Source organism: Oryctolagus cuniculus, chromosome 19, assembly GCF_051225735.1.
Source record: "Oryctolagus cuniculus isolate XC-2025 breed Fujian yellow rabbit chromosome 19, ASM5122573v1, whole genome shotgun sequence".
In the NCBI taxonomy this organism is placed as follows: domain Eukaryota; kingdom Metazoa; phylum Chordata; class Mammalia; order Lagomorpha; family Leporidae; genus Oryctolagus; species Oryctolagus cuniculus.
The window spans coordinates 3798954-3825188 of NC_142885.1; the positions used below are offsets into that span (position 1 = coordinate 3798954).

At 65.6% G+C, this 26235-nt stretch overlaps 1 protein-coding gene across 7 annotated transcripts in view; it reads right to left on the minus strand.

Annotated features, from left to right (window-relative positions):
* Positions 1-2257: 2257 nt before the first annotated feature.
* The window catches only part of MAD1L1 (mitotic arrest deficient 1 like 1), a 280457-nt gene continuing 256479 nt past the window's right edge, over positions 2258-26235 (minus strand). For 5 of the 7 annotated variants that reach the window (XM_089320739.1, XM_070064279.2, XM_089320738.1 and 2 more), the window contains one exon: positions 2258-2612. In XM_089320739.1, coding sequence (XP_089176865.1) covers positions 2454-2612 — 159 coding nt within the window. In that variant the 3' untranslated portion in view covers positions 2258-2453. Of the gene's footprint in view, positions 2613-3738; positions 3812-9361; positions 9529-11441; positions 11582-26235 lie in introns of all 7 variants that reach the window. The other 2 variants (XR_016225664.1, XM_089320737.1) reach the window with 2 other exon arrangements.

Here is a 26235-nt window from a genome sequence, read left to right on the forward strand (position 1 = left end):
TCTGGGAGCACATGTGAGCACATGCACACACATGTAGCCATGGCACAGCACATACCCAGGGAGAGGCCAGGAACACAGGTGGCTCCGGGATGCCCCTGCGTGTGCTCCGGGGTCCCTGGGTGCTCTCTGAATGCCCCTCCCGCAGGGGGGCTTCTCTGTGGTGAAATGCCCCACAGGTGTACCTGCGGCAGGTGTGGCTCAGCCCCACCCAGAGAAGCCCCCCCCCCCGCCACGGGGCCTCTGGATCCGGCCAGTGCACACGGGGTTAACTACCCCTCCCGCAGATTAGGGTTAATTAATCCCTCTCATCAGCTGCACATACACCTTCTGAACCCGATTAAAAACATGAATATGCAAATGCAGACCTTTTAATTCTCGTTTTCAAGGACTTGGTGTTGGGGTTTGATTAGTGAATTTCGTTAACAGCCTGTAAACCCGGTGCAAAATTTAATTTACATTTTAAGTTAAAAAAAAAAAAGGCGGCGCGGCGGGTGCTGGTAATTGGGCTAATTACAGTGTTACGCCGGCACACCTTCCTGCCGCTCCCGCCCGCCCCTGCTGCAGAGCGGAGACTCCCGCGGCTGCCGGCTGCTTGGCTCTGGTGCCCGGAGCTCTGCAGGCCGGCGTTAACTCCGCCCCTTCCCCCGACGGGGAGGGGCCTGGCTGGACTCTGCGGCCGCCTCCCAGGCGCTGGGGACGCTGGCTTCTCTCGGGTTCTGGTTTTCCTGCTGGTGAAGTGGGGACGCGGTTTGCCAGCCCCGGGTGCACACAGCCTGGACCCCACAGCCAGGGCGAGGCCCCTCCCTCCTGGCCCAGGCCAGAGGGGGAGATGGGGAGACCCAAGCCAGAAGCGTCTCCCTCCACTTCTGCCAGCCGCTTGGAGCCGATAGGAACGCGGCTTCCGGTCAGGTGCAAGGCGTGAACTCCGGCCTCGGCGGCTGCTAGGACACAGCAGGTTGCGCGTGTCGTTTGCCGGGTATTCGCGTCTGGTCAGTGCCCGTCCCTAAACCACGCCGGGAAGGGCAGTGCAGCGCTTAGAGGGCCGGGTGAGGGGTGAGCCCCCGCCCCCCAGTTCACTTCCTGAGGCGGAGGCGTGGGCGTGGCTGCCCGCTGTGTCTGCGTCCCAGCCAGGCTGCACTGGGCCACCACCTCACAGGCCCCGCCTCAGCCCAGGGGTCAGGACTTGGCCTGGGAGGGCAGGTGCAGAGTGAGGGGGGGTGTCTGCCGTGGGGGGCAGGTACAGGCTCGGGGAGGGGCCTGTATTGGCCCCGGAAGGCTTGGTGCTAACTTTACAAATGCGCGAGGTTGAAGAGTGAGGCGGGCCGGCCCCCTGCTGTGTGACTTCAGCAGGGACTCCCGTCTCTGGGCGGAAGCCTCAACAGCCTGTTCTCACAGAGGGAGCATGGATGCACACATGTGCACACATGACCACACGTGCCCATGCACATGTACAGGCGCTCATGAGCACAGGCACGTGCGTACCCATACAAGGCACACACATGCACACGTGTGCACACACTCCCGTGGGTGCTGCCCTACATGGCAGGCACCTGGGCCTCAGTCACCCCCAGGCCGTCCCCGACCCCGCTGGGCCAGGCTGGACTTGGAGGTTGGCCCGGGAGGACCGAGTGGGGCATGCTGGGAAGGTTCAGCCAGGTGAGAGCCTGGCAGATCTGAAGGGGGTGCCCGAGGCATCGGGGGTCTCCTCAGACCCTGCGGGCCCCGGGCCACACCGGGGAGCGAGTGGCTGGGCAGGGCTGGGGTCGGCGTTGGCCACCCTGGGTGGGACGCTGTGGGGGAGGTGGCGCTGCCCGCCCGGGCCGGGGGAGCTGCTGCAGCCCTGGGAAGTGGCCAGCAGTGGCGTGAGAAGCCGCGGGCGTTGGCGCATGCTCAGGGCCTGCCTGCATGTCCCACGCCCGCCTCCCGACACCTCCTCCTTCCCCCCTGCAGGTGCAGGGGGAGGACACCAGAGCACAGGGTCATGCGAGGGGCATCATGGGGGACAGCGGCTGGGCCCCACCCTGCCTCTTCCAGGGACAGGGACGCCCCGTCACTGGGCGCCGCAGGTGCAGGCAGGTGCACCTGGAGCCGGAGCCTCGAGGAGACCAAGGGCCCAGGGACGGCCGAGTCCCCCACGTGGCTGGGGTCTGTGTGCATGTCGGGGGCAAGGACAGGGACAGGACTGTGCTGACCGCTCGCCCTGTCCTCCCGGGTGCCCTGAGGCCCGGGCCTGAGACGCACAGCGAGGCGGCGGAGGTGGCTGGAGAACAAAACTTTATTCCGTAGGTGGGGGTGGGGCCGGCTCTGGGGGCGCCCGGGTTCCGAGCGGTGTGGGGTCCTGTGGGGTCCTTGGGACAGGCAGGCAGGATGAGGGGGAGGTGGCTGGGGCGGTGAGCGCGGCAGTCCTGGACAGCGCCGGCACCCCAGGCCTGGACGCGGCCGGGCAGAGCCGGCTACGCCACGGTCTGGCGGCTGAAGAGCTCGAGGGTCAGGGAGCTGAGGAAGGCGGGGATGCTGTCCTGCTGCGCCAGGTGCAGCTCGATGAGCTCCGGCACGGAGCGCGAGAACTCCGTCTCCAGCAGCTGCATCTGGGAGCCCGAGGGGCCCGTGGCCTGCGGGACACAGGAGCACAGGGGGTGGCTGGGCGCGGCCCTCCCTCGGGGCCCAGCCGTGCTCTGCACGGGGAGGGGCTGCCCTGGAGTCCCGCCTGCCTCTCCTGCCGGGCGGCCCTGTCTGCCAACCCCGTCCCCCGCCCACAGTCTCCTCTGCTGGGCACTGAGGACTACTCTCGGCCTCAGCCTCCCTGTCTCTCGCTGGATGCAGACCCCCCACCCCTTCCTTATGCGCACACCACCCTCCTGCCCTGGGGCGGGGTCCCGGCTGGGACGGCAGGGCCCGGGGCAGGACCCCTCAGGTATGAACGGGAGACTGAGGCTGGGCTTGGGGGGAGCCCTTCAGAGCGGGGACGCTAGGGCTGGCCGGGACAGCCCAGTGCGGGGAGGACCACCTGGGCCCACACTGGCTGTCCCATGGAGGGGTGTGGCCCACGGAGAGCCAGGGCCACCCTGCTCAGGCAGGTTTGACTGGGAGAGCCTCTGGCTGACCCCCCAAGCCCCCAGGTGCTGGGGGCCCCATTCCCCACTCGCAGCAGCTCTCCTGTGAAGGACTCCATGAGTCAGGCCAGCAGAACGGCCCGTGGGCTTGTGTGCACGCTGCTGTCACACGCAGTGACCGTCACTCACCCCAGGGGCTGTGGTGAGGCCAGAGCCCGGGCCGGCGGGCACGGGGGACTGCAGGCCCAGGCCCAGCAGGTGCGTGGCACTCGGCAGTTGCCCCGTGACCCCGTGGTCCTGCCGCTGAGGCTCCCAGGGCAAAGTCCCCAGCACTGTGCTTTGTCCCCACCAAGGGTGGGTGCGGCCACCACGGCTAAAGGGCTCTGCCAGGAAGAGGGATGGGCCCGGCCAACAGACAGCGACCCCCGCCTGAGTGAGCCGTGCCCTGGGGAGGCGTGGGTCGGCCGCAGGGCCCGTGTGAGCAGTGCCCTGGGGAGGCGTGGGTCGGCCACAGGGCCTGTGAGCCGTGCCCTGGGGAGGCGTGGGTCTGCTGCAGGGCCTGTTGAGCCGTGCCCTGGAGGCATGGGTCGGCTGCAGGGGCCATGCGCTGTGGCGTGAGAGTGCATTTTTTAACAAGGCTACTCCTGCCCGGGGACCTGTGGGGGCCGGGGCAGCCGAGGCGCACCTGCCTTGTCGGCTTCTGCACACGGCCCCTGCCATCAGCACGCTTGGCCTTGTCACAGGCAGCACAAGCCGTTCTAAACAACAAGAAGGGAAACCGCTCTGACCTTTTCCCAAGAAAATCCTTCCGTTTATGCCTCCTGCTCTTGACTCTGAATGTTTTCCCCTAAATGTCAGCGGGCCAACGCTGAGGCAGTGCTCGGGGAGGGGGGACGCGGGCAGGCAGCGCAGGGAACCACGTGGCCCTGGTTGTGGTCCTGGGGCCCTGGGCTGTCAGCCCTGCTGCCCCCACGGGGGCCACACCCCGCTGGCCGGGCACTCCGTGCTGTGTGCAGGCCGTGGGTGCCGTGGTCCTGTCAGACCCCACAAAGGCAGCCCGGGAGCCTGGCAGGCCCTGCAGGCTCAGCCACGCCCCAGCCCCTTGCTCTGCCCGGGTGCTGTGGCAGCGGTGCCCAGTGCGGGCTGAGTGAGGTCGCCGACCCACTGTGCTCACGCGCCACCTGGGCCCCAGGCACCTCGCTCGTCACCGTGATTGGGGCTGTTGGCGAGGGGCTGCCTGTGGTCTGTCCTCCTGCCCCCTCGGCGTGGCGGGGCGGGCAGCCGCGTGGCGTCCACTCCCCCTCCGCCCCGACAGCAGTGACAGTGGTCAGGCAGGTGCTGGCTCCTCTCCCAGCTCTGCTGTGAGGCCACTGAACAGGATACACCGAGCCCACGCCCGGCACCCATGGTTCCACCAGGGAGTCCACAAGCTGTGCGTGGCACGGTCCCAGCTGATGTAGACGGCGGGTGCTTCATGGTGCTCGTGTGGCCAAGGGGCTGACGCTGCCCCCAGGTGACACCCTCTGCCCCCCCCCGCCCCGCTCCTGAAGGGCCCAAGAGCCCCTCGCGGAGGGGGAGCCATCCACAGCTCATCCCCAGTGCAGCCTGGGGACCCCACAGCAGAGTGAAGACACGCCAAGCGATGAACGCCCAGGAAGCCCGAGCACACCATCGCCACGTGCTGGCAGTCCGGAGCGGCAGTGCCGGAGCTGACTCCGGGCCGGAGCCTGGAACCCGAGGAGCCGAGCCGAGTGGGTCAGGACGGCAGCTGTGCTTGGCTGGGGGACACGGAAACTCCTGAAACGCACGGACGCATGGCAGCGGCGGGGACCACGGGGCCACAGAACGGAGTGGATGTGAACACTGTAACCTGGGGGAGGGGCCGTGTGAGGGCACTGCAGGGCTGGGGGGGGCCGTGTGAGGGCACTGCAGGGCTGGGGGGGGGCGTGTGAGGGCACTGCAGGGCTGGGGAAGGGGACGTGGGAGGGCACTGCAGGGCTGGGGAGGGGCCGTGTGAGGGCACTGCAGGGCTGGGGGGGACGTGTGAGGGCACTGCAGGGCTGGGGGAGGGGCCGTGTGAGGGCACTGCAGGGCTGGGGGGGGCCGTGTGAGGGCACTGCAGGGCTGGGGAGGGGCCGTGTGAGGGCACTGCAGGGCTGGGGGGGGCCGTGTGAGGGCACTGCAGGGCTGGGGAGGGGCCGTGTGAGGGCACTGCAGGGCTGGGGGAGGGGCTGTGTGAGGGCACTGCAGGGCTGGGGGGGGCCGTGTGAGGGCACTGCAGGGCTGGGGGGACCCCCCCGGCACTGAGGCAGGATGCCCGAGAGCGACACTGCAGACCGGAACTGCGCCCGAGCCTCTTTGTCTAACGGCCGTGGAAACCGCGGGTCCTCGTGGGGCGGACAGAGCCCCGGAGCCGTGACCTGTGCTCAACGCGCCGTTGGCAGATTCCTTGAAAAACACGAACAAACAGAACCAGCCAAAGCCCCAAAAGAAGCCGATGTCACACCCAAAATCTCAAGCACTCTGCAGTCCGGACGGTTTTACAGAACCCGCAGCCAGGCAACGACCGATCCCTGGTCCCCGCCAGGAACGCGGGTCAGCCCCACCCTCAGAGAGGCCCCCCATACAACCGGGACGGCTCGGGATGTGAGGTCCAGCTCGGACCCAGCAGGTCAACCCGCTGGGGGACACAGCACCAACACCATCGTGCAGAAGGCTCTCGGCAGGGCGGGGACCCGGGCGGCAGCCCCAGGTGCGGGCGCCTGCAGGAGACTGGCCCGGGCAGGGTAAGGGTGTCTGTCTCTCCGCTCCTACCAGCACCAGGAGCCCTGGCTGGCACAGCAAGGCAATGAAAAGGAAGGAAGCCGCCAACTCGCCAAAGACCTGGAACCAGTGAGCTCCGTGCGGCTGCAGAGGCCACGCCTGTCCAGGGCGGAAGCTGGCAACGGTGTGTGTCCAGTACGGGGAAAATAGCACCCCTGCCCGTGGTGCAGTGTGTTCCAGCCCGTCCCTGCACGGCGGCCTGCAGGGGGCACGGCCAGCCCCCACCTCCCAGGCGCATCTGAAACCGTCAATTATTACCATTATTATTCTATCTGTGCCGCTCCCTCCCCGAGCCGCGCGCAGCTGTCCCTGCAGCCGCACACAGCCGGTCTCAGCCCCCACGCAGGCAGGGATGTGGAGCAAGGGTGTGGCAGGCCAGAGGCCGGGGGAGGCCCTGGGCTTGGCGCCAGTGCTCGGGTGGGCACACAGCACACAGAGCCACGCGTGAGCAGGCAGGACCAGCAGCCTGCCTCAGCCTTGCGTGCTGTCTGCCGAGGGGAGGGAGAGCCCAGCACAGCCTCGCCCTGGCCTAGGCACCGGTGCCCTGGGGGCGCCTGGGCGAGTCCTCCTCCTCCGGGGACCCCAGCCACTGCGTGGGTAAAAGGGGCCGCACACCACCCCCACCGCTGGCTCCAAGTCCAGTGCAGGAACGAGAGGAGCTGCCTTTCCTGCTGACCGTCCAGCCAGACACACGCTAGGGAGTGAGGCGGGACCCCCGACATGCGACGGGGCACCAGGGATTGAGGGGGGACCCTGACACGCGATGGCCCAAGCCCTGGCTGTTCCTCTTGTGAGCTCTGAGGCTCCCGGCACTCGGCTCCTGCCCTGGAGTGGATGCTTGTGGGGCCTGCCTGGAGGGCCCGTGACCCTGGACGCACTGGGCACGCTCTGGCCATGACAGAGCCCAGGGACAGACTCCCCGCTGTCACAAGCAGCTGAGAACACAGGCTACAGCAGGCGGTACCGGCGTGGTGGTCACCAGACATGAGGGAAGGAAGGGGGTGGGGTGAGCCCCCTGACGGCCCTGGAGGGTGGAGGCGAGTGTACCCAGAAGCCTGGCCATGGGAAAACCGGTCAGAGCACGAGCATAAAGCCCCCACCCCCAGGTGCCAGCGTCCGGCGCTCACACAGGGCAGACCGTGCGGCACAGCACCGAGAGGGATCTTCCTTGAGACAGGGCAGAACGAGCCCCCCACACCTGAGACCCAGATGCCCCAGGCCTGCACCCAGAAACACAAAAGTGGCCAGTGAGGTGAGGTGCACCAAAGACCCCACCCAAAACGGAGCGAGGATGAACGGGAGACGCACGTCGAGGCTGTGGGTCCACGCAAGTGCCTGTCCCACGTGCCTGGCGTCCTTGCAGGAAGGGTGAGCGCAGGCTGGTGTCACTTCTGAGGTGGCCCCCTTGTGGGCAGACGCCACGCCAGCCCTGCCCCCATGTGACTGACGGCTGCTGCACAAACACGGCGGGGGGTGGGGTCTTCTAGCCACGTCACAGCCGTGACGTCCGCCCTGCTGTCACTCTCGGGTGTTCTGAGCTCCGAGGGAGATGTCAAGACGCGGCTGCTCGCTGAGTGGGGGACGGAGGCTGTCCATCCAGCCTCTGTGAGGGCCGCGGCCCACGGGCAGCCATGAGTGGACACTCGCGATGACTGCAGCCCGCCAGAGACCCCCAGCAGAGCCACTGAGCCTCCTGGGCGCCTGCTGTCCAGCGCCAGGAATGATACGTGGGGGAGGACAGAACCAAAGGCAAACAGGGAAGAAGCCTGCAGAGCACCCCTGGGCACGCAGCTCGGGGTGAGGAGCACCGGTAGGACCATTCCAAAGCAGAGCTACAGAGGGGTCTTCATCCACTGGTTCACTGCCCAGAGGGCCTCAGCAGCCAGGGATGAGCCAGCCTCCTCCATGTCCCTGTGGGTGCAGGGGCCAAGCACTTGGGCCATCTTCCACTGCTTTCCCAGGCGCACTGGCAGAGAGCTGGCTCAGGAGTGGAGCAGCCGGGACTGGAACCGGCACTGCAGACACCAGCTTAACCCTCTGCACCACAGTGCCGGCCCCGACAGCAAAATCTCGTAAAAGCAGTCAGAGCAGTGGGCTACGCACTGCTCGCCCACGGCAGCACCGGCGTGGGAGCACTGGTTCCCATCCCAGGGGCTCCATCCGATCCGGCTGCCTGTTCAGGCGCCTGCGCCCACCTGGGAGACCTGGCTGAGCTGCTGGTCCCTGGCTTGGGGATGGTCTTAGCCCTGCCGCTGAGGGCACCTGGGGAGTGGGCCAGCGGATGGACGTGCACCCCCCCCCCCAGAGAAACAGCGAGGGAAAACCTGCAGGGGACTCAAGGGAGGACAGCAGACACCCCCCAGGAGACAGGGAATGAGGAGGCAGTGGGAGGCGGCAGGCAGCGTGGGGGGAGCAGGCGACCCAGACCCACACAGGGAGACCTCAGAAAGCAAAGATCTGACAGGTCCCATCTGCAGCTGCCTGGGGCAGAAGTGGGAGAGCTGGCCTTGAGACAGGAAAAAGGGACCGTTCCTTACGGGCAGTAAGGACGTGTGGGAGGGGGGAGACGGCCCTTGTGGGCAGTAAGGACGTGTGTGGGGGGGAGATGGCCCTCGCGGGCAGTAAGGACATGTGGGAGGGGGGAGACGGCCCTCGTGGGCAGTAAGGACGTGTGGGGGGGGGAGACGGCCCTCGCGGGCAGTAAGGACATGTGGGAGGGGGGAGACGGCCCTCGTGGGCAGTAAGGACGTGTGGGAGGGGGAGACGGCCCTCGTGGGCAGTAAGGACATGTGGGAGGGGGGAGACGGCCCTCGTGGGCAGCAGGGACATGTGGGAGGGGGGAGACGGCCCTCGCGGGCAGTAAGGACATGTGGGAGGGGGGAGACGGCCCTCGTGGGCAGTAAGGACATGTGGGGGGGGGAGACGGCCCTCGTGGGCAGTAAGGACGTGTGGGAGGGGGAGACGGCCCTCGTGGGCAGTAAGGACATGTGGGAGGGGGGAGACGGCCCTCGCGGGCAGTAAGGACATGTGGGAGGGGGGAGACGGCCCTCGCGGGCAGTAAGGACGTGTGGGAGGGGGGAGACGGCCCTCGCGGGCAGTAAGGACGTGTGGGAGGGGGGAGACGGCCCTCGCGGGCAGTAAGGACATGTGGTGGGGGGAGACGGCCCTCGTGGGCAGTAAGGACGTGTGGGAGGGGGAGACGGCCCTCGTGGGCAGCAGGGACGTGCGGGAGGGGGGAGACAGCCCTCGTGGGCAGCAGGGACATGCGGGAATGGGAGCGGGAGCAGGGTGGGGGAGACGGCCCTCGCGGGCAGCAGGGACATGCGGGAATGGGAGCAGGAGCAGGGTGGCGGAGACAGCCCTCGCGGGCAGCAGGGACATGCGGGAATGGGAGTGGGAGAGGGTGGGGGAGATGGCCCTCGCGGCAGGAGAGCAGAGCAAGGGGACAAGCACAGGCCAGCCATGAACACTGCCTGGTCACTTACACGTAAACGGTCTAAAGGCCCGGGCCAAGGCAGAGGTCGCCGGCTGACCATGGGTGTGGGGAAGCAGCGCGCTGCAGACGCGAAGGCACGGCCCACGGAAGAGCGAGGCCGGAAGACGTCCACCCACAGGAAGGCACGCGCCAGCCTGAGCAGTTCCTGAGCAAAGACTGCGGGAAGGGAATGCATTTACGCACAGGGCAAACGCTGGGGCAAAGGCAAGAGGGAACAGAGAGACCATGATGACAGCCAGCGACGCCAACCAATGGGGAGCGGGAAGAGGGAGGCTCGGCCGGGACCACGGGAGGCTGGGCGCCGCCACACACCGGGCCCTCACGTCTCAGCGCATCACAGCGCTGCGCCTCTGACCACAACGCCATTAAACTAGAAATCCGTAACAGACTTCCTGAAATTTGTAAACTATTTAGAAACTAAGTAACATATTTGGAAGAACCCACGTGTGTGTGTGTGTGTGTGTGTGTGTGTGTGTCTGTGAAGTCGGTAATGAGAGCCTAATGAAACTCAAGGTGCCAGCATCTGTGGGTGTTGCCAAGGCAGGCGCCGGGGCAGACTGGCAGGGCCTCTGGAGAGGCCCTCAGCTCCCGCCAACACGAGCCGACGTTAGAGCCAGGGAGGCAGACGACAGAGAGCGAGACTGGCACAGCCACTCACACCTGGCTGCAGTGACCGCGACTCAGAGAAGAGGAAGCCTGTGCCCTCTAGGAGGGGCAGCGACCCAGACCCCAGCCCCGGGAGCAGGGCGAGCAACTGCAGTGACCTCCACAGCCCAGTTCCTCAGACAGTGAAACCCGCCAGGGGTCACCAGGGTCACCACGGGGCACGGCCGGGTCCTCCGGGGTCACCAGGGTCACCACGGGGCACGGCCGGCCCCACGTCCTCCAGGGGTCACCAAGGTCACCACGGGGCACGGCCGGCCCTGCGTCCACCAGGGGTCACCACGGGGCACGGCCGGCCCCGCGCCCACCAGGGGTCACCACGGGGCACGGCTGGCCTGCGCCCACCAGGGATCACCAGGGTCACCATGGAGAATGGCCGGCCCCGCGTCCACCAGGGGTCACCACGGGGTGGGGGAGTTCTGAATCTCCCCAAGGGCAGGGTCACTGAGGTTCCCCACACAGAGGCAGGACGACAAAAACCAAGAGCAAAACTCTTGGAAAATGTGTATTACGAAAAAAGTTATTCAAAGAACCTTTTTGCACCAAAATAAACATCTTTGAATGCCATTTCCACCAACTCTTTGAAGACCCCTCAACTTGCGTGGTGACTCCTGGTGAACTCGGTCACGGAGCCGGAGCAGCTCGTGTCAGTGACATCAACAGGGCCTCACGGTGACCAAGCGGGGACCCCACAGCCCCACGCCAGGGGGGACCCCACAGAGAGGAGACCTCACAGCCCATGCAAGGGCAGACCCCACAGCGGGGGACCCCACAGCCTGACATGAGGGGGACCCCAGAGAGGGGGGCCCCACAGCCCACGTGAGGGAGACCCTACAGCCCTATGCCGGAGGGACCCCACAGCCCCACGTGAGGGAGACCCCACAGCCCCACGTGAGGGGGACCCCACAGTCTGGTGTGAAGGGAGGCCCCATGCCCACCCAGCCGGCAGCAGCCTCGGCCACAGGCACACCCACGGTGCCACCTCCACAAAGTCCTCCGCAGAGCGGGCAGCACAGCCCTCGGCGCCCTGGGCCGGGAGGTATGGCAGGGCTGGATGGGGGCGGAGGTCTTCGAGGCGCGGGAAGAAGGGAAGCGAGAGCAGGTGGCTGGCACTGGAACACGCCCATCGGAGTCTCACAGAGAACCCAAGGAGCCCCAGCCAAGCCAGCACACTCCCCTGGGCCCAGCAAGGCTGCAGAGCACACAGCCGCGAGCCCACGGCTCTCCCTGCACTCCCCACAGCCAGGGCGCCAGGGCGCCAGGGTGAGGGCCCGGGGGCTGGCGCCTGCACTCCCACGACAGGACACTGATGCTGGGGCGGGCAGAGCCAGCACCGTGAACACCAGGTCTCCCCAACACACCCTGCAGAGCTGGGGTGCCCTGTGAACATGGGAGGCTCCGCCTACCTGCCAGGGGCACAGAGATCCACAGAGCCGCTACTCAAACAACGGCGACACCGCAGCAGGAGAGGAAGATGGCAATGTGGTCCTGCCGCAGCCGGGGCGGGGCCACGGGAGCCCACGGAGAGCCGTGGCACCGACGCCCCCTGTGAGAGAGGGGCAGAGGTGCTCAGAGGAGGAAGAGGGTCCTCGCCTGTTCTTAAGGATTTGTTTACTGAAAGGCACAGCAGCAGAGAGGCGGAGATGGGACCACTGGGTCACTCCCCAGGTGGCCACACAGTGGGGCTGGGCCAGGAGCCAGGAGCCTCCTCCGGGTCTCCCACGTGGGTGCAGGGGCCCAAGGACTTGGCCATCCTCCACTGCTTCCCCAGGCCACAGCAGGGAGCTGGCTTGGAAGTAGAGCAGCCGGGACTCGCACCGGTGCCCACACAGGATGCCGGCTTTACCCACTGTGCCATGCTGGTCCCAAGGGTCGTCTAGTCTCCACGTGCCAAAAAACAGAAACCCCCACACGGGTCCCAGAGATCATGACCTCACATGGATCCCAGACAGACTAACAGAGCAGCTCCAGAGCCGGGGAAGCGAGGGCGAGGGTCTTCGTGACCCTGGGTGAGGTGACAGGAGAGGTGGCCTCAATAAAAGAACAGATTGGTTGGGGCCAGCGCTGTGGGTATGGGCGCTGGTTCGAGTCCCGGCTGCTCCACTTCCGATCCAGCTCTCTGCTGTGGCCTGGGAAAGCAGTAGAAGATGGCCCAGTGCTTGGGCCCCTGCACCCACGTGGGAGACCCAGAGGAAGCTCCTGCCTCTGATCGGTCCACCTCCGGCTGTTGTGGCCAATTGGGGAGTGAACCGGTAGATGGAAGACCTGTCTCTCTCTCCCTCTCTCTCTCTGCTTCTCCTCTCTCTGTGTAACTCTAACTTTCAAATAAATACACATTTTTTTTAAGAACAGACTGGTAAGTTAGCCTTGATCAGCATTACAAATGTCTGCGCTCCCTGTGTCAGGGCGCAGACGGCAACAGACAAGCCCCAGATCCGACCAAGGCTCCGCACCCAGAATCGACAAAGCATCTCAGACGGCGCCCAGAATGGAACGAAGCAGCCTGGGCTGTCCTGGGGATGCAGACCCCACCCCGTGGCGGCCGAGGCCCGGGAGGCTGGTCACGGCAGCAGCTCGCACACTGTTGATGGGCACGAGTGCCCCGGAAAACAGCGTGGCCGGTTCTTGAAAAGGCAAACGCGCACCTGCCACGCGGCCACGTAGCCACTCCAAGGTGTTCAGCCAGAGACAAGGACACGCACAGGGACGTGAGCTGAGTGGTCACTGAAATGTGGCCTGGCGATACACAGGGCGCACGTGGGCCTGGGCCACGGGCTCACAACCTCACCCCCGCCCCGGGGGTCTTGGAGCCATCCACACCCCCCTCACGGCTGCATCTGCACTCCGGGAGGCCCGCCCCACAGCCACCAGGGTGGCCGTCACTGGGGAGTGGTGGACACCACCCGGCGGGGCCTTGGCAAGCTTGGCATGGGACACAGAGCTGTCACAGAGCCTGGCCCAGAGCACACGTGCCAGCAGCTTCCCCGAAACACCACACACAAGCGGCTCAGTCCATCAGTGGGCAGCTCCGGGGCCAGCACGGGCCAATGGATGAGTAAGGAGGAGTCTGTCCGTCCCACCGAACATCACCTGTCGCGCCACACGGCTGGGTGCTGAAGCTCCCCTCTGAAACGTCCGGAATGTGGGGTGCCCGGGGCCAGGTGGCGGAGGGCCGGGGAGGGCGGGCTGAGGACGACGGACATGTTCTGGGATGAACCAGTGATCGCTGCACAACCCCGGTGCGTCGCAGCTGAACAAAGGGACAGCTGGCAGCTGACCACGGGGTGAACGTCCTGCTGCTGTCCATGTCCCCAGCGCCTAGGGGGCAGGGGCTTGGACTCAGACAGAACGCGCCCCTGGAGCCCATGGTCCAGCCTGTGACGTGCCTCCACCCTCCACCCAGGTTGCTGGACACCCACGGCACACAGTTCCCACGCTGAACACGGAGCAGGAAGTGGCAGAGACCTGTGCTGACCTCAGTGAGCCGTTAGCGAGAGGGCACAAAGGCCAGATGAGTGCTGTGCACTCTGGGGAGCCGGGCGCTGTCAGGGCAGGGTGCGGTGGTCATGGGCACGAGTGTGCTGGACCACGCGGCAGTCCCCCAGGGCAGCCCCCGGAGGCTCCACTAACCCGGCCTCCAGGGGAGGCACTGCCCGGGTGGCAGGGCTGGCTCTGAGGCCCTGCTGGGCCGGGGGCACCTGGTGCGGGCACAGCAGCCCCGGGGAAGGCGCACTACGGCTGGTCCCGTGACGGCCTGGCGGGCGGGATGCGCGGCCGGGCTCTGCCTCGCCCACGTGACGCCTGGGGCTGTCGAGGAGGCGCCTGGGGTAGCCGTGTGCTGCTGCGCATCTAGAACCTTCTGTCTGGATTTCTGAGCAGACGGAGCAGCGGGGCCCTGGTGGCAGCGAGGCCTGGGGAGCTGGGCTCACGGCGACGCCTCCCGGGGATGGGTGCGGACGCCAGTGCTGGCCGGGAGCAGAGGCCTGTCGGCAACAGGGTCCCCGCGCGGCCTTGCCAACTGCCAGGAAGAGGGGGATCAGCTGTGTGCCGGGACCCTCAGCTGGCACGTGGCTCTGCCCTGCGTGTCCACCTCGTGCCTGGCTGGGACTGCCCCGGGACCCACTCGAGCTCCCCGGCGCGGGACAAGGGAGCCAGCTCGACGGCGGCCTCAGGACCCTGCTGGCGCGGGCGCTTCCTGCGTCCCCAGGTCTCTGCCGCGCCCCCCCCCCCCCCCCCCCCAGCTAAGCACCCGCTCAGCCCTCGGGCGCCGCTTCCTCTGGAAGTTGCCGTCTCTCCTCTCTGGCAGGGCTGGGAATCTGATCATGAAAGGGAATTCTCTTTCTTCTTCTTTAATTAGTACTTGGTACTATCACCAAGCTGTGAGTTTATGGCTTTGTAGATCTGTGTTTCTGACACTAATTACTCACAACGGCTTTGTTAGCTGCAGCCCAGCTCTGCACTGACGTGCGGTGATCAGCGAGAGAGAAGCGGCACCGAGCCACACCGCGCGTCTCACACCGGACTCCAGCCCGCGGCCGTCACGGGGCCTGTGTTACGGGCCCTGGACACCATGTTCCCCGCGAAGCGCTCCTTGCGCACTCCTGGCTGGACAGCACAACGCGGCCTCCCTGCCTGTGCCAGGGTGCAGCCTCGGCCCTGCACAGGACGGGCCTGCTGGCCTCCGCACAGCCCTTAGCCGCCCGCAGCATGCGGCCCCTGGGTGCAGCCCTCGGCCCTCTGCCCGCCCCTGCCTAGGTCCCGCAGAGACCCGCAGGATCGGCCTGCAGGGGGGCGGCTCTCAGAGGGCTGGACGGCCCTGGGCCCAGGCACAGCCTCTGGCCCAGGACGCCGGCTCAGGGCTTCCTCCCCGGCTAGCCGCCGTGAGCCTTGGCATTCTGATATGTCTGGGGCTGGGCCCCGGTCTGCATGGTGTCAACAATGAAGGCGGCTCCAGGACTGCCCACCCCGTGTCCTGAGCGTACACGGAGCCTCGAGGGAGCCCTGAGCTCCCCGGGTAGGGGCCACCTCACTGGAACCTGCGGGATGACGGCGCCTTCCGTGTCCACCCAACAGGACAGCCCTGGCCCTCCCGCCTCCCAACCTCGGCAAAGGGTTCCTCTGGGGCCGGCGGGGGTGACCCCGGTGTCCTGCACTGTCACCCCTCACTCGGGGCGCCCAGCGCAGCCCCAGGGCCGGCAGATCTTAGCTGGCAGGGCTCTCACTGTGCCGAGGGCTTCCTTAACTACAATTGGTTAGTCACAGTTTCGTGTTCTTTATTGCAATGCTATTTTAAGATACAATTAAAACATCTCATTGCCAAAGTGCATGGCTCCCACTGGGAGATTTTTTCTTCCTAATATGAAGGAGTCAACAACAAAGACTGGGGAGGAGACCTGGCCCCGCTCAGCCGAGGACTGAGAGCTGTGGGTGGGGCACGCCACCTCCCACGCCCAGCGTGGCCAGCAGTGCCACGGGGACCATCGGCCTGGCCCTCTCCCCTCGGTCTCCAGCCTCCGAAATTCTGCTCATTGAGGCAACGGGAGGGGGGTTCTCCCGAGCCAGGGCTGAGCACCCAGGGCTGAGGGAGGCCGGGAAACAGCGGCTGTGCCGCAAGTGAGAGGCGTTCCGACAGGTGCCAGTCCCGGGGCCCCACGTGGTCCCTGAACCGTCCTGGTGGCCCCAGGCCTGCAGAATGCCCAGGGGCACAGCCAGCGCAAACCACGGCTCTGCCCAGACCTGGCCAGGCTCCCACCGGCACCGTGTGTGTGTATGTGGTGTGTGTGTGGCCAGTGCTCCCGCCGGCACCGTGTGTGTGTATGTGGTGTGTGTGTGGCCAGTGCTCCCGCCGGGCAGGGCCAACAGCCAGCAGTGTGTGTGTGTGTGTGGTGTGTGTGGTACGTATATACTTGTGTGTGTGTGTGTGTGGTGTGTATATACTTGTGTGTGTGTGTGTGTGGTGTGTATATACTTGTGTGTGTGTGTGTGTGTGGTATGTATATACTTGTGTGTGTGTGTGTGGTGTGTGTGGTACGTATATACTTGTGTGTGTGTGTGTGTGTGTGGTATGTATATACATGTGTGTGTGTGTGTGTGTGTGGTGTGTATATACTTGTGTGTGTGTGGTATGTATATACTTGTGTGTGTGTGTGTGTGTGTGTGGTATGTATATACTTGTGTGTGTGTGTGTGTGTGTGGTATGTATATACTTGTGTGTGTGTGTGTGTGGTACGTATATACTTGTGTGTGTGTGTGTGTGGTGTGTATATACTTGTGTGTGTGTGTGGTGTGTGTGTGGTGTGTATATACTTGTGTGTGTGTGGTGTGTGTGTGGTATGTATATACTTGTGTGTGTGTGTGTGTGTGTGGTGTGTATATACTTGTGTGTGTGTGTGTGTGTGGTGTGTATATACTTGTGTGTGTGTGTGTGTGTGTGGTATGTATATACTTGTGTGTGTGTGTGTGCTGTGTATGGTACGTATATACTTGTGTGTGTGTGGTGTGTATATACCTGTGTGTGTGTGTGGTATGTATATACTTGTGTGTGTGGTACGTATATACCTGTGTGTGTGTGGTGTGTATGTGGTATGTATATACTTGTGTGTGTGTGTGTGTGTATGGTACATATACATTTGTGTGTGTGTGTGGTGTGTGTGTGGTACGTATATACTTTGTGTGTGTGGTATGTATATACTTGTGTGTGTGTGTGTGTGTGTGGTACGTATATACTTGTGTGTGTGTGGTGTGTATGTGGTATGTATATACTTGTGTGTGTGTGTGTGGTGTGTATGTGGTATGTATATACTTGTGTGTGTGTGGTGTGTGTGTGGTATGTATATACTTGTGTGTGTGTGTGTGGTGTGTGTGTGGTATGTATATACTTGTGTGTGTGTGGTGTGTATGTGGTATGTATATACTTGTGTGTGTGTGTGTGGTGTGTGTGTGGTATGTATATACTTGTGTGTGTGTGGTGTGTGGTGTGTATATACTTGTGTGTGTGTGGTGTGTGTGTGGTACGTATATACTTGTGTGTGTGTGTGTGTGTATGTGGTATGTATATACTTGTGTGTGTGTGGTGTGTGTGTATGGTACGTATATACTTGTGTGTGTGGTGTGTGTGGTACGTATATACTTGTGTGTGTGTGTGTGGTGTGTGTATGGTACGTATATACTTGTGTGTGTGTGGTGTGTGTGTATGGTACGTATATACTTGTGTGTGTGTGTGTGGTGTGTATGTGGTATGTATATACTTGTGTGTGTGTGTGTGTGGTATGCATATACTTGTGTGTGTGTGTGTGTGGTGTGTATGGTACGTATATACTTGTGTGTGTGTGTGTGTGTGTGTGTATGGTACGTATACATTTGTGTGTGTGTGGTGTGTGTGGCCAGTGCTCCCGCTGGGCAGGGCCAGCAGCCTCCGCTCTGTTGGCGTGTATGTGTGTGTGTGTTGGGGGAACCCAGGGAGCTCCTGACGGACTGAGGCCTGGGGCCGGACTGGCCAGCGTTTAGGGCGGCTGCCTCAGGAGCTCCCAGAGCCCTGCAGGGACCAGGGTCGGGGCTGGCACAGGAAGGGGTGCTGAGGCCTTTTCCCCAAGGCAGGGGGAGCCTGCGACCCTGCCCGCCTCCCAAGGGCTGCCCCCAGATGCCCACACTGCACAAAGGCCACATCTGACCTCATCCACCTAGGCACACGGGCCAGGTCCAGTCTCAGCCTGTGTCCCAGGCTCTGTCCTCCTTTGCACACAGGGCACCAAAGCCCGCTCTACAGGGCTGCCACCAGGAACGAGACACATATGGGTCAGTCAGCCAGCTACGGTCATGGCACCACCACCAGGGCACACAAGAGGAAGCAGGGAGCCAGTCACGGCATCACCATCAGGGGACACGCGTGGCAGGAAGTGGGGAGCCAGCCACGGTCACAGCACTACCACTGGGGAGCCAGCTATGGTCACGGCACCACCACTGGGGGACATGCGTGGCAGGAAGTGGGGAGCCAGCTATGGTCACGGCACCACCACTGGGGGACACACGTGCCAGGAGGTGGGGAGCCAGCCATGGTCACAGCACCACATTGGGGACACGCGTGGCAGGAGGTGGGGAGCCAGCCATGGTCACGGCACCACATTGGGGACACGCGTGCCAGGAGGTGGGGAGCCAGGCACGGTCACAGCACCACATTGGGGACACGCGTGGCAGGAGGTGGGGAGCCAGGCACGGTCACGGCACCACATTGGGGACACACGTGGCAGGAGGTGGGGAGCCAGCCATGGTCACGGCACCACATTGGGGACACACGTGGCAGGAAGTGGGGAGCCAGCCATGGTCACGGCACCACATTGGGGACACACGTGGCAGGAGGTGGGGAGCCAGTCACGGTCACGGCACCACATTGGGGACACGCGTGGCAGGAGGTGGGGAGCCAGCCATGGTCACAGCACCACATTGGGGACACACGTGGCAGGAAGTGGGGAGCCAGCCATGGTCACGGCACCACATTGGGGACACACATGGCAGGAGGTGGGGAGCCAGGCACGGTCACGGCACCACATTGGGGACACACGTGGCAGGAGGTGGGGAGCCAGTCACGGTCATGGCACCACCACTGGGGGACACACGTGCCAGGAAGTGGGGAGCCAGCCATGGTCACGGCACCACATTGGGGACACACGTGGCAGGAGGTGGGGAGCCAGCCATGGTCACAGCACCACATTGGGGACACGCGTGGCAGGAGGTGGGGAGCCAGGCACGGTCACGGCACCACATTGGGGACACGCGTGGCAGGAGGTGGGGAGCCAGCCACGGTCACGGCACCATCAGGGGCACGCGCGGAAGGAAACCAACCAAGCCAGTACAGCAGACTCCACTGGGGACAGAGCCTGCGGCAGCCAAACCGCTCCAAGACCCCGTGGGACGGAGGGCAGGTGCTGGTCGCAGCTGGGCCTACTGGGGTGGGTGGCCCGCTACTCCCAGCCGGTCTGCAGCCCCTGTGAGGCAGGGCCTGGCCTCAGTGGACTCTCCTGGACACCTCGCTCACCTGGCTCACAGCCAGACAGGCAGCGCCACTCGCGAGAACGAGCGTGCCGCTGAGAGGACGCGCTCCACGCCTCTCTGGCTCCCGTCCACAAGGCTGTGGCACACAGGAGCCCCGGCCGGGTGCCGGCTCGAAGCCCTCTCCCCTTGCTCAGGCCACAAGGCTGTGCTGGGCCTCCCCAGCTCTGCACGGCAGGCAGGGTGGGCGTCGCCCCGGGGCCTGGTGCTATGGAAGAGGGCCGCAGCTCCCCCTCTGCACTCCCCCGCCACGCTCCTGGCAGCAGGGCCACCCGCGCTGTGGCCCTGGGTGTTGCTGGGTGACGGTCCATTCCAGCAGGGTGGGGGACAGGCGGGGTGTGCCCCCACGGGCAGCACTGCATGGAACATGGGCCAAAGGAGTTACCCACAGAACGGGCGAGTGGCCGAGTGCCCAGCCCTGAGGTGACGTGGGACCAGGAAGCCACTGCCTGAAGAAGGTGAGCCACGCAGACCACGCCCGGCCACGGGAGCCGGAGCAAGTGCTTCACCCTGCAGCCCTCGGCCCGCAGGAGTGGCCACACCTCTCAGGGCCTGTCAGGGCCTGACTGGCGTCCCGGGACCTCCCTCACCCTGGAAGTGGACACCCCGCGTCCTGCTGACGGCTCTGTTCTCCCTGCACAGCCACTACAACACACATTTCAGAACACACTGTGGGCCTGGACCCTCACAGCCCCTCCGCCCCCGCTGTCCAGTGGGTGTTGGCCTGTCAGCTGTGGGGGACTGCTGGAGGAGTCTGCCTGCTGGGGCCCGTGGCAGGCCACCTTGTGGCTCCAGTGGGCCAGGGGAACGTGGTGAGCCCCACAGAGGGCTGTCCAGCTCGGCTCTGCTCTCACGGGGCCTCTGCAGTGTCCAGGAGCCCATGGACCTCTCCCCGCAGCACCCCATGCACCTGACAAGGGAAATGCCTGTGGCCATGGGCCCTGCCCAGGTCACCTGACCCCAGAACCTCAGCTTCACACCGCCCCCTCTGTTCTCACGTCCACAGTGCGGCCCCTGGCCCAGCTGCTCGGCCCTGCCCCTCCGGCATCAGCCATGATGCCTGCCCAGCGGGGCCCGGCAAGGTACGGAGGTGTGAGCTCCCTGTGCTCACAGCTCAGCCAGGCACCACCAGCTCCCGGCCCGAGGGCTTGTGGGAGCAGCCCCCAGGCCACCACCCCAGAAGGGCTGGGGTCAGGCTCTCTGCAGTGACCAGTGACGGCCAGGGGCTCCTGGGTGGGTCTGTGCCTCACTCTACACACAAACCTGGTCTCCAGGTAGGCGCCATCCTCTCCCCGCCCTGCCCCTGGGCGCTGCCCATGCCTGCCGCGGCCCAAGCAGGGCTCCCGGGTCGGATGCTGACAAGCGAGTGGTCGATGCCAGGTCCAACCCCACCGCTGGCCTGGAGATAGGACACCATGCCTGGGGGGGCCCTGGTGCGTGCAGGCTGGAAAGGGGTTGGGGAGCTGCTGCCCGCACCATGGGGACAGCCCCGTTCTGGGGCTGTGTTCCCTGTGTGGCATGGTTAGGATCAGGGCCAGAACAGTCACTTGGAATACGGGGCACACACAGGCCCACAGCCACAGGGGCCCGGGCCGAACAGTGTGCGTGTGTCGCACGCGTTCCCCGACGGCGCCTGGCTTCTGCTTGTGTGGCGGCACGGTGCTCACGGCAGCTGACTGCCCACGTGAGGCCCTGGTGCGGTTTTTCACCCACTCACCAGCGGGCCTGCTCACGCCCCCAGTGCTCCACCCGCCTCAGGGCGCTCTGCTGCACCTGGGCCCCAGGGGCGGCCCTGCTGTGGACACAGAAGGAGCTGCCCAGGTGGGCAGGACCCCCCCAGGGGTGCTGGCTGGCGCGCCTCAGGCCCACGCAGCATGGCTGGGGCCCCACCCACACTCGGCCCTCGCCCCCCACGCCTGCAGCTGGTGGCGGCCCAGCGTGCACCCGTGGCACAGACAGGAGTGTGTGCCCCTCTCACACAAGCAGAGCCTGCGCGCAGCTGCTGGCCTTGGGACCCAGGCAGACTGCCCAGGGAGCAGCAGCCCCACTCTGCTTAGGAAAGCGGCGGTTAATTGTCCAGCGGCTTGAGGGCCACAAAGGGGAAAATGCAATTTCCGAACATTCCACAAGGTGCCTGTCCCTCCGGACTCTGCTCTGAGTGTGGGTGCTGCCGCTAGGCGGCGGCCGGGGCAGACCCTCCCCCAGGAAGGCCCGTGCGGGCAGCAGGACTGGCCGAGGCTCTCCTGGGCAAAGCCACCCTGGGCTCCCCTGGGATCCCCCATGCCAGGCAGCTCTGACCACAGAAGTGTCCTTCGGTGCGGTGTCAAGTTCACCACCCAGGGACGTCCTCCTCACGGGCCTGCCCCGGCCCCACAGGGCCGACTCTGGCTTTAACAGAAGTCCAGAGGCGGCTACCCCAACAGTACTGGTGCTCTGGCCATGTTACCTGGGCGGCCTTGTCTGATGTGGAGGTGGCACTCGGGGTCTGGACTGTCCACCGTGGGCACCAGCCCTCCGGCAGCCTCGCCAGGTGGGGTCTGGGGAGGGTGTGCCCAGACAGGCTGCCCCCCGCCTGTGACCAGAGCCGCAGTGGTGCACAGAGCCCACCTGGAGTAGGAAAGATCCCAGACCCTGGGGTGACACAGGAAGCGCTGCAGCCTGCACACTGGGCACCGCAAACCCCGGTCTGCAGGGCGGGGACAACAGGGGACACTCGAAGCACCCGCTACACGCCCTGGGCCCGGGTCTGCGGATGCAGTATGTGCTCACTTCTAAGACACAGGCACGGGTGGGGCAAACCTGCCCGGCCCATGTGGAAGCAGTGTGTGTGTGCCTGTGAGCAGGACGGAGCTGGGAGGGCCTGTGTCGCCCCCATCTGGCCTTGTGAGACAGGGTCTCCAGCACCGTGGGGCGGCGAGGGCTGAAGAGGGTGAGGGGCAGACCCCGGGGGAGGCGGAGGAGATGGGGGGTGGGTACCGGCCCTGAGCCCACAGAGAAGCTGGGAGGAGCCGGCCACCCACACAAGCCAGGGGGTGTGGAAGAAGAAGGCCCTGCTCAGGTGCCCCAAGGCAGGGGAACGAACTGGCCCCGGCTTCTCCAACACAGACCCAAGACAAGGCAGCCGTGTGGCACACGGTGAGTTCTCAGCACGCAACAGCTGTAGCCACTGCGCCACCACTAATGCCCATGGCCGGCAGTGCCAGAGGACACAGGTGCTCGGGTCAGGGCTGGCTGACGAAGCTGCAGAGGCCCACCCACACCAGCCGGGAGGGTGCAGACATGGTGGGGCCACATCCACAATGCCCAGCGCTCCTGCAACAGGTGTCTCTGTTCCTGCCTGGTTCTAGGCCCAGACCCCAGGACACAGCCCGCACATGCCGGGGAGCTGACCATGCCGGGGACCCGGGAGTAGAGAAGACGGCCAGGGAGTTAATGGGCCGGGCCAGGCTCGCAGGGGCAGAGCGGGTGGACGGGGCTCAGGGGTGGCTGAAGAGGCGTGGCCTCCCCGCCGCCACGGCTTCTCCTGGTGCCTGTGCCAAGTCAGGGAGCAGGCACGTTGGGGCTGGGCGTACCCCACGCATGGTCAGGGAGTTGTGCCAACGGCACTGACCCCATGCAGGGGCCCTGGCCCCCTCTCAGCCGCTCTCGGGGGTGGGGGTAGCTGCCCACGCTCAAGGGCCAGCAGGGGGATGCAGTGACCGAGTCTGGTGCACTGGGCTGGCGTGGGCTCGTCTCGTCCAGTTTCTCTGCCACCACGAGACTCGGCACCAGGCAGCCTCAGAGGCTGGCAGCGAGCTCCCCAGGCCCCGCGGGGCGACACCATGCGAGTCTCCGCTCCCCACAGCCGGCGACACCATGTGATTTAAAAGCTAATTAAAGTGAACGGTCTAGAGTCCAACAGCCCCAGGGGTTTGTTTCGAAGAGCAGTGGAAGGAGAAGGGGAATCTAATAGCGGCTCCGTGTGGGACTGCGGCGGGAAGTAATCACCACACTCAGTCACGCCGCGCCGCCGAGGACTGGCCCCCTGCTCCACGGCCGAGCTGGAGCCGAGGGGCTGTGCCCACCAGGGAAGGAGCAGCCGCGAGCTGCAGCTGGCCAGGGCCTGCCCAGCGCTGCGCCGAGCACTCAGGCCGGGCTGCCAGTGCACGAGGAGGGCCCCGGGGAAGCCCCTAGGACCCGTGGGATTGGGTGGGCAGGTGTGGGGGGGTCCCAGCCTCCTGCAGACTGGCCCCTTCTTCTAGGGCCCTCCCTGCCGTGACGGGGACCTCAGCACCACGCAGGCAGCCTGGGACACACTGCCCCTCCTTGGAGGGAGGAGAGCAGAGAGGCCTGGTGGGCAGGACACCAGTGACAGCCCCTCAGTCACTCACCACACACACACACGCCTGGTCCTGGTGCGGCGTGGGGACGACAGCAGACGATGGCAACCACACGCCGCCCCACGTTCCCGTGCGGTATGTGAGCCCCCACAGCACACAATCACTGACTTCTGTCCCGCACACCCGCACTCCCCTGCCAGGTCCTCTGCTCCCCCTGCCAAGGAGGCCCAGTCTTCCGTCCACAACTCCAAGACCAAGTGCAGAAGGAGCTGGCCTCCCCCCAGGCCTGCCCTCTCCAGGCCTGGTGACAGCAGACAGCCGAGGCCCACCTGTGAGCCCCACCTCGTGCCTGGCAGGTGGGCTCTGCCGGAAAGCGAGCCGGAGCCAGCCGTGCAGTCCGACTCCAGGAGTCTGCCGGGTTAATAAACAACGCCTCCTGCCCAGGCCTCTGAAGGCGCCACCACGGTCCCTCACCGTGCAGTGCCTGCCAGCTCTGCCATCGCCAGGCGCATTTATTCACGGGGCCGTTCGCTGCCGGAGGCTGCTTTCGCAGCTCAGCGCGTGCCTGCCAGGCCTCTGAGCTCCCTGTAAGTACAGGCAGCTATGGCCCAGGGGCTGACCGGGACGGCGGGGGTGGGGGCTGGGACTGCCGGGGGGCGGCTCTGGGAGCTGGGCAGCTCGTCCCCGGTCCTGTTCCTCTGCCCCCCCAACTCCCCGTTCTGCAGACTGCAGAATGTGTTTCTCAGGAGTCAGCAGGCGGGGGTCCACGACCAAGTTCCAGCAGACCTGGTGTGCCGGGAGGGAGACCTGTCTGTGGCCTCAGGAGGGAGGGGAGGGTCTCTCAGGGCATGGACCCCTCCTGAGGACTCCGCCAGGCCCTCACCCCCCCGCACCTTCATGGCAGCGGTGAGGTTTCCACATCCGCCCCTCCACGGGCACCGCACGTGGATTCTCACAGCATGCCTGGCACCAGTGTGACCGTCTCGGCCCAGTGTTGTCTGAGCAGCGCCTGAGAGACGCATGTGTGAGGCTCCCGGGGACGGCCGCCAGCCGTGAGCCAGGGAAGCCCACAAGCAGAGTGGGGGATGGGCACGGGACGGCAGCCCGGCCCCACACGAGAGGCAGGAGAAGGCAGCGGGTGGGCGCGGAGCGCAGGCGAGACCTCCCAGGCAAATCCCAGAAGCCGCCGGCTCTGCGGCTGCCCTCTGGCTGGACTGGAGCCAGGGCCTGGCCCCTGACGGCACAGAGGCATCACCCCGACCAGCTCGGGGCTGAGGCGGCGGCCCCTGTCCCGCGGAAGAGCACTGGCTCTGCCCAGCCCGCCTGCCCGGCCCCCCTCCACCTCAAACCCACAGCGCCCGGAAGCGGTTGGGGCCACACCCGAGGGTTGTCCCCGAGACACGCACACGGGGCTGAGGACCAGCCAGTCTCTAAGCTCTGCTTCCTCCGAGCTCAGGATCCCGCCTGCCAGTCACTTCCTCTGCTCCCACAGGAGTGAGGCTGCGCCCGCCACACACTTGCTGGCCAGCTCCCATGGTCAGGCCGCGTGCTCCCCATGTCCTGTCCCAGCCTGCACACTCCCCCCCCGGCCCTGCTCCCCACGCCCTGTCCACAGTCAGGCCCTGCTCCCCACGCCCTGTCCTAGTCAGGCCCTGCTCCCCACGCCCTGTCCACAGTCAGGCCCTGCTCCCCACGCCCTGTCCACAGTCAGGCCCTGCTCCCTGTCCACAGTCAGGCCCTGCTCCCCACGCCCTGTCCACAGTCAGGCCCTGCTCCCCACGCCCTGTCCTAGTCAGGCCCTGCTCCCTGTCCACAGTCAGGCCCTGCTCCCCACGCCCTGTCCTAGTCAGGCCCTGCTCCCCACGCCCTGCCCACAGTCAGGCCCTGCTCCCCACGCCCTGTCCTCAGTCAGGCCCTGCTCCCCACGCCCTGTCCACAGTCAGGCCCTGCTCCCCGCGCCCTGTCCACAGTCAGGCCCTGCTCCCCGCGCCCTGTCCACAGTCAGGCCCTGCTCCCTGCGCCCTGTCCACAGTCAGGCCCTGCTCCCCGCGCCCTGTCCTAGTCAGGCCCTGCTCCCCACGCCCTGTCCACAGTCAGGCCCTGCTCCCTGCGCCCTGTCCACAGTCAGGCCCTGCTCCCCACGCCCTGTCCTAGTCAGGCCCTGCTCCCCACGCCCTGTCCACAGTCAGGCCCTGCTCCCCACGCCCTGTCCACAGTCAGGCCCTGCTCCCCACGCCCTGTCCACAGTCAGGCCCTGCTCCCTGTCCACAGTCAGGCCCTGCTCCCCACGCCCTGCCCACAGTCAGGCCCTGCTCCCCGCGCCCTGTCCACAGTCAGGCCCTGCTCCCTGTCCTAGTCAGGCCCTGCTCCCCACGCCCTGCCCACAGTCAGGCCCTGCTCCCCACGCCCTGTCCTAGTCAGGCCCTGCTCCCTGTCCACAGTCAGGCCCTGCTCCCCACGCCCTGTCCTAGTCAGGCCCTGCTCCCCACGCCCTGCCCACAGTCAGGCCCTGCTCCCCACGCCCTGTCCTAGTCAGGCCCTGCTCCCCGCGCCCTGTCCACAGTCAGGCCCTGCTCCCCACGCCCTGCCCACAGTCAGGCCCTGCTCCCCACGCCGGCTCCTGGAGGCTCCAGCTAAAGACCCATTCCATTCACTGCAAGTCCTACAGACACCGACACGACCCAGCCACGTTTGTGACTGCTTTGAATCAGGGCCGGCGTGCCTGCCACCGCCCACTGGCAGCCCCCGTTTCCCTCTGAGGCCTCAGCATGGCCGTGCCCCCACACAATCTCCTCACCATTACCTGGCATCTGCCAAGGAAACCAAGGCTTCCTTG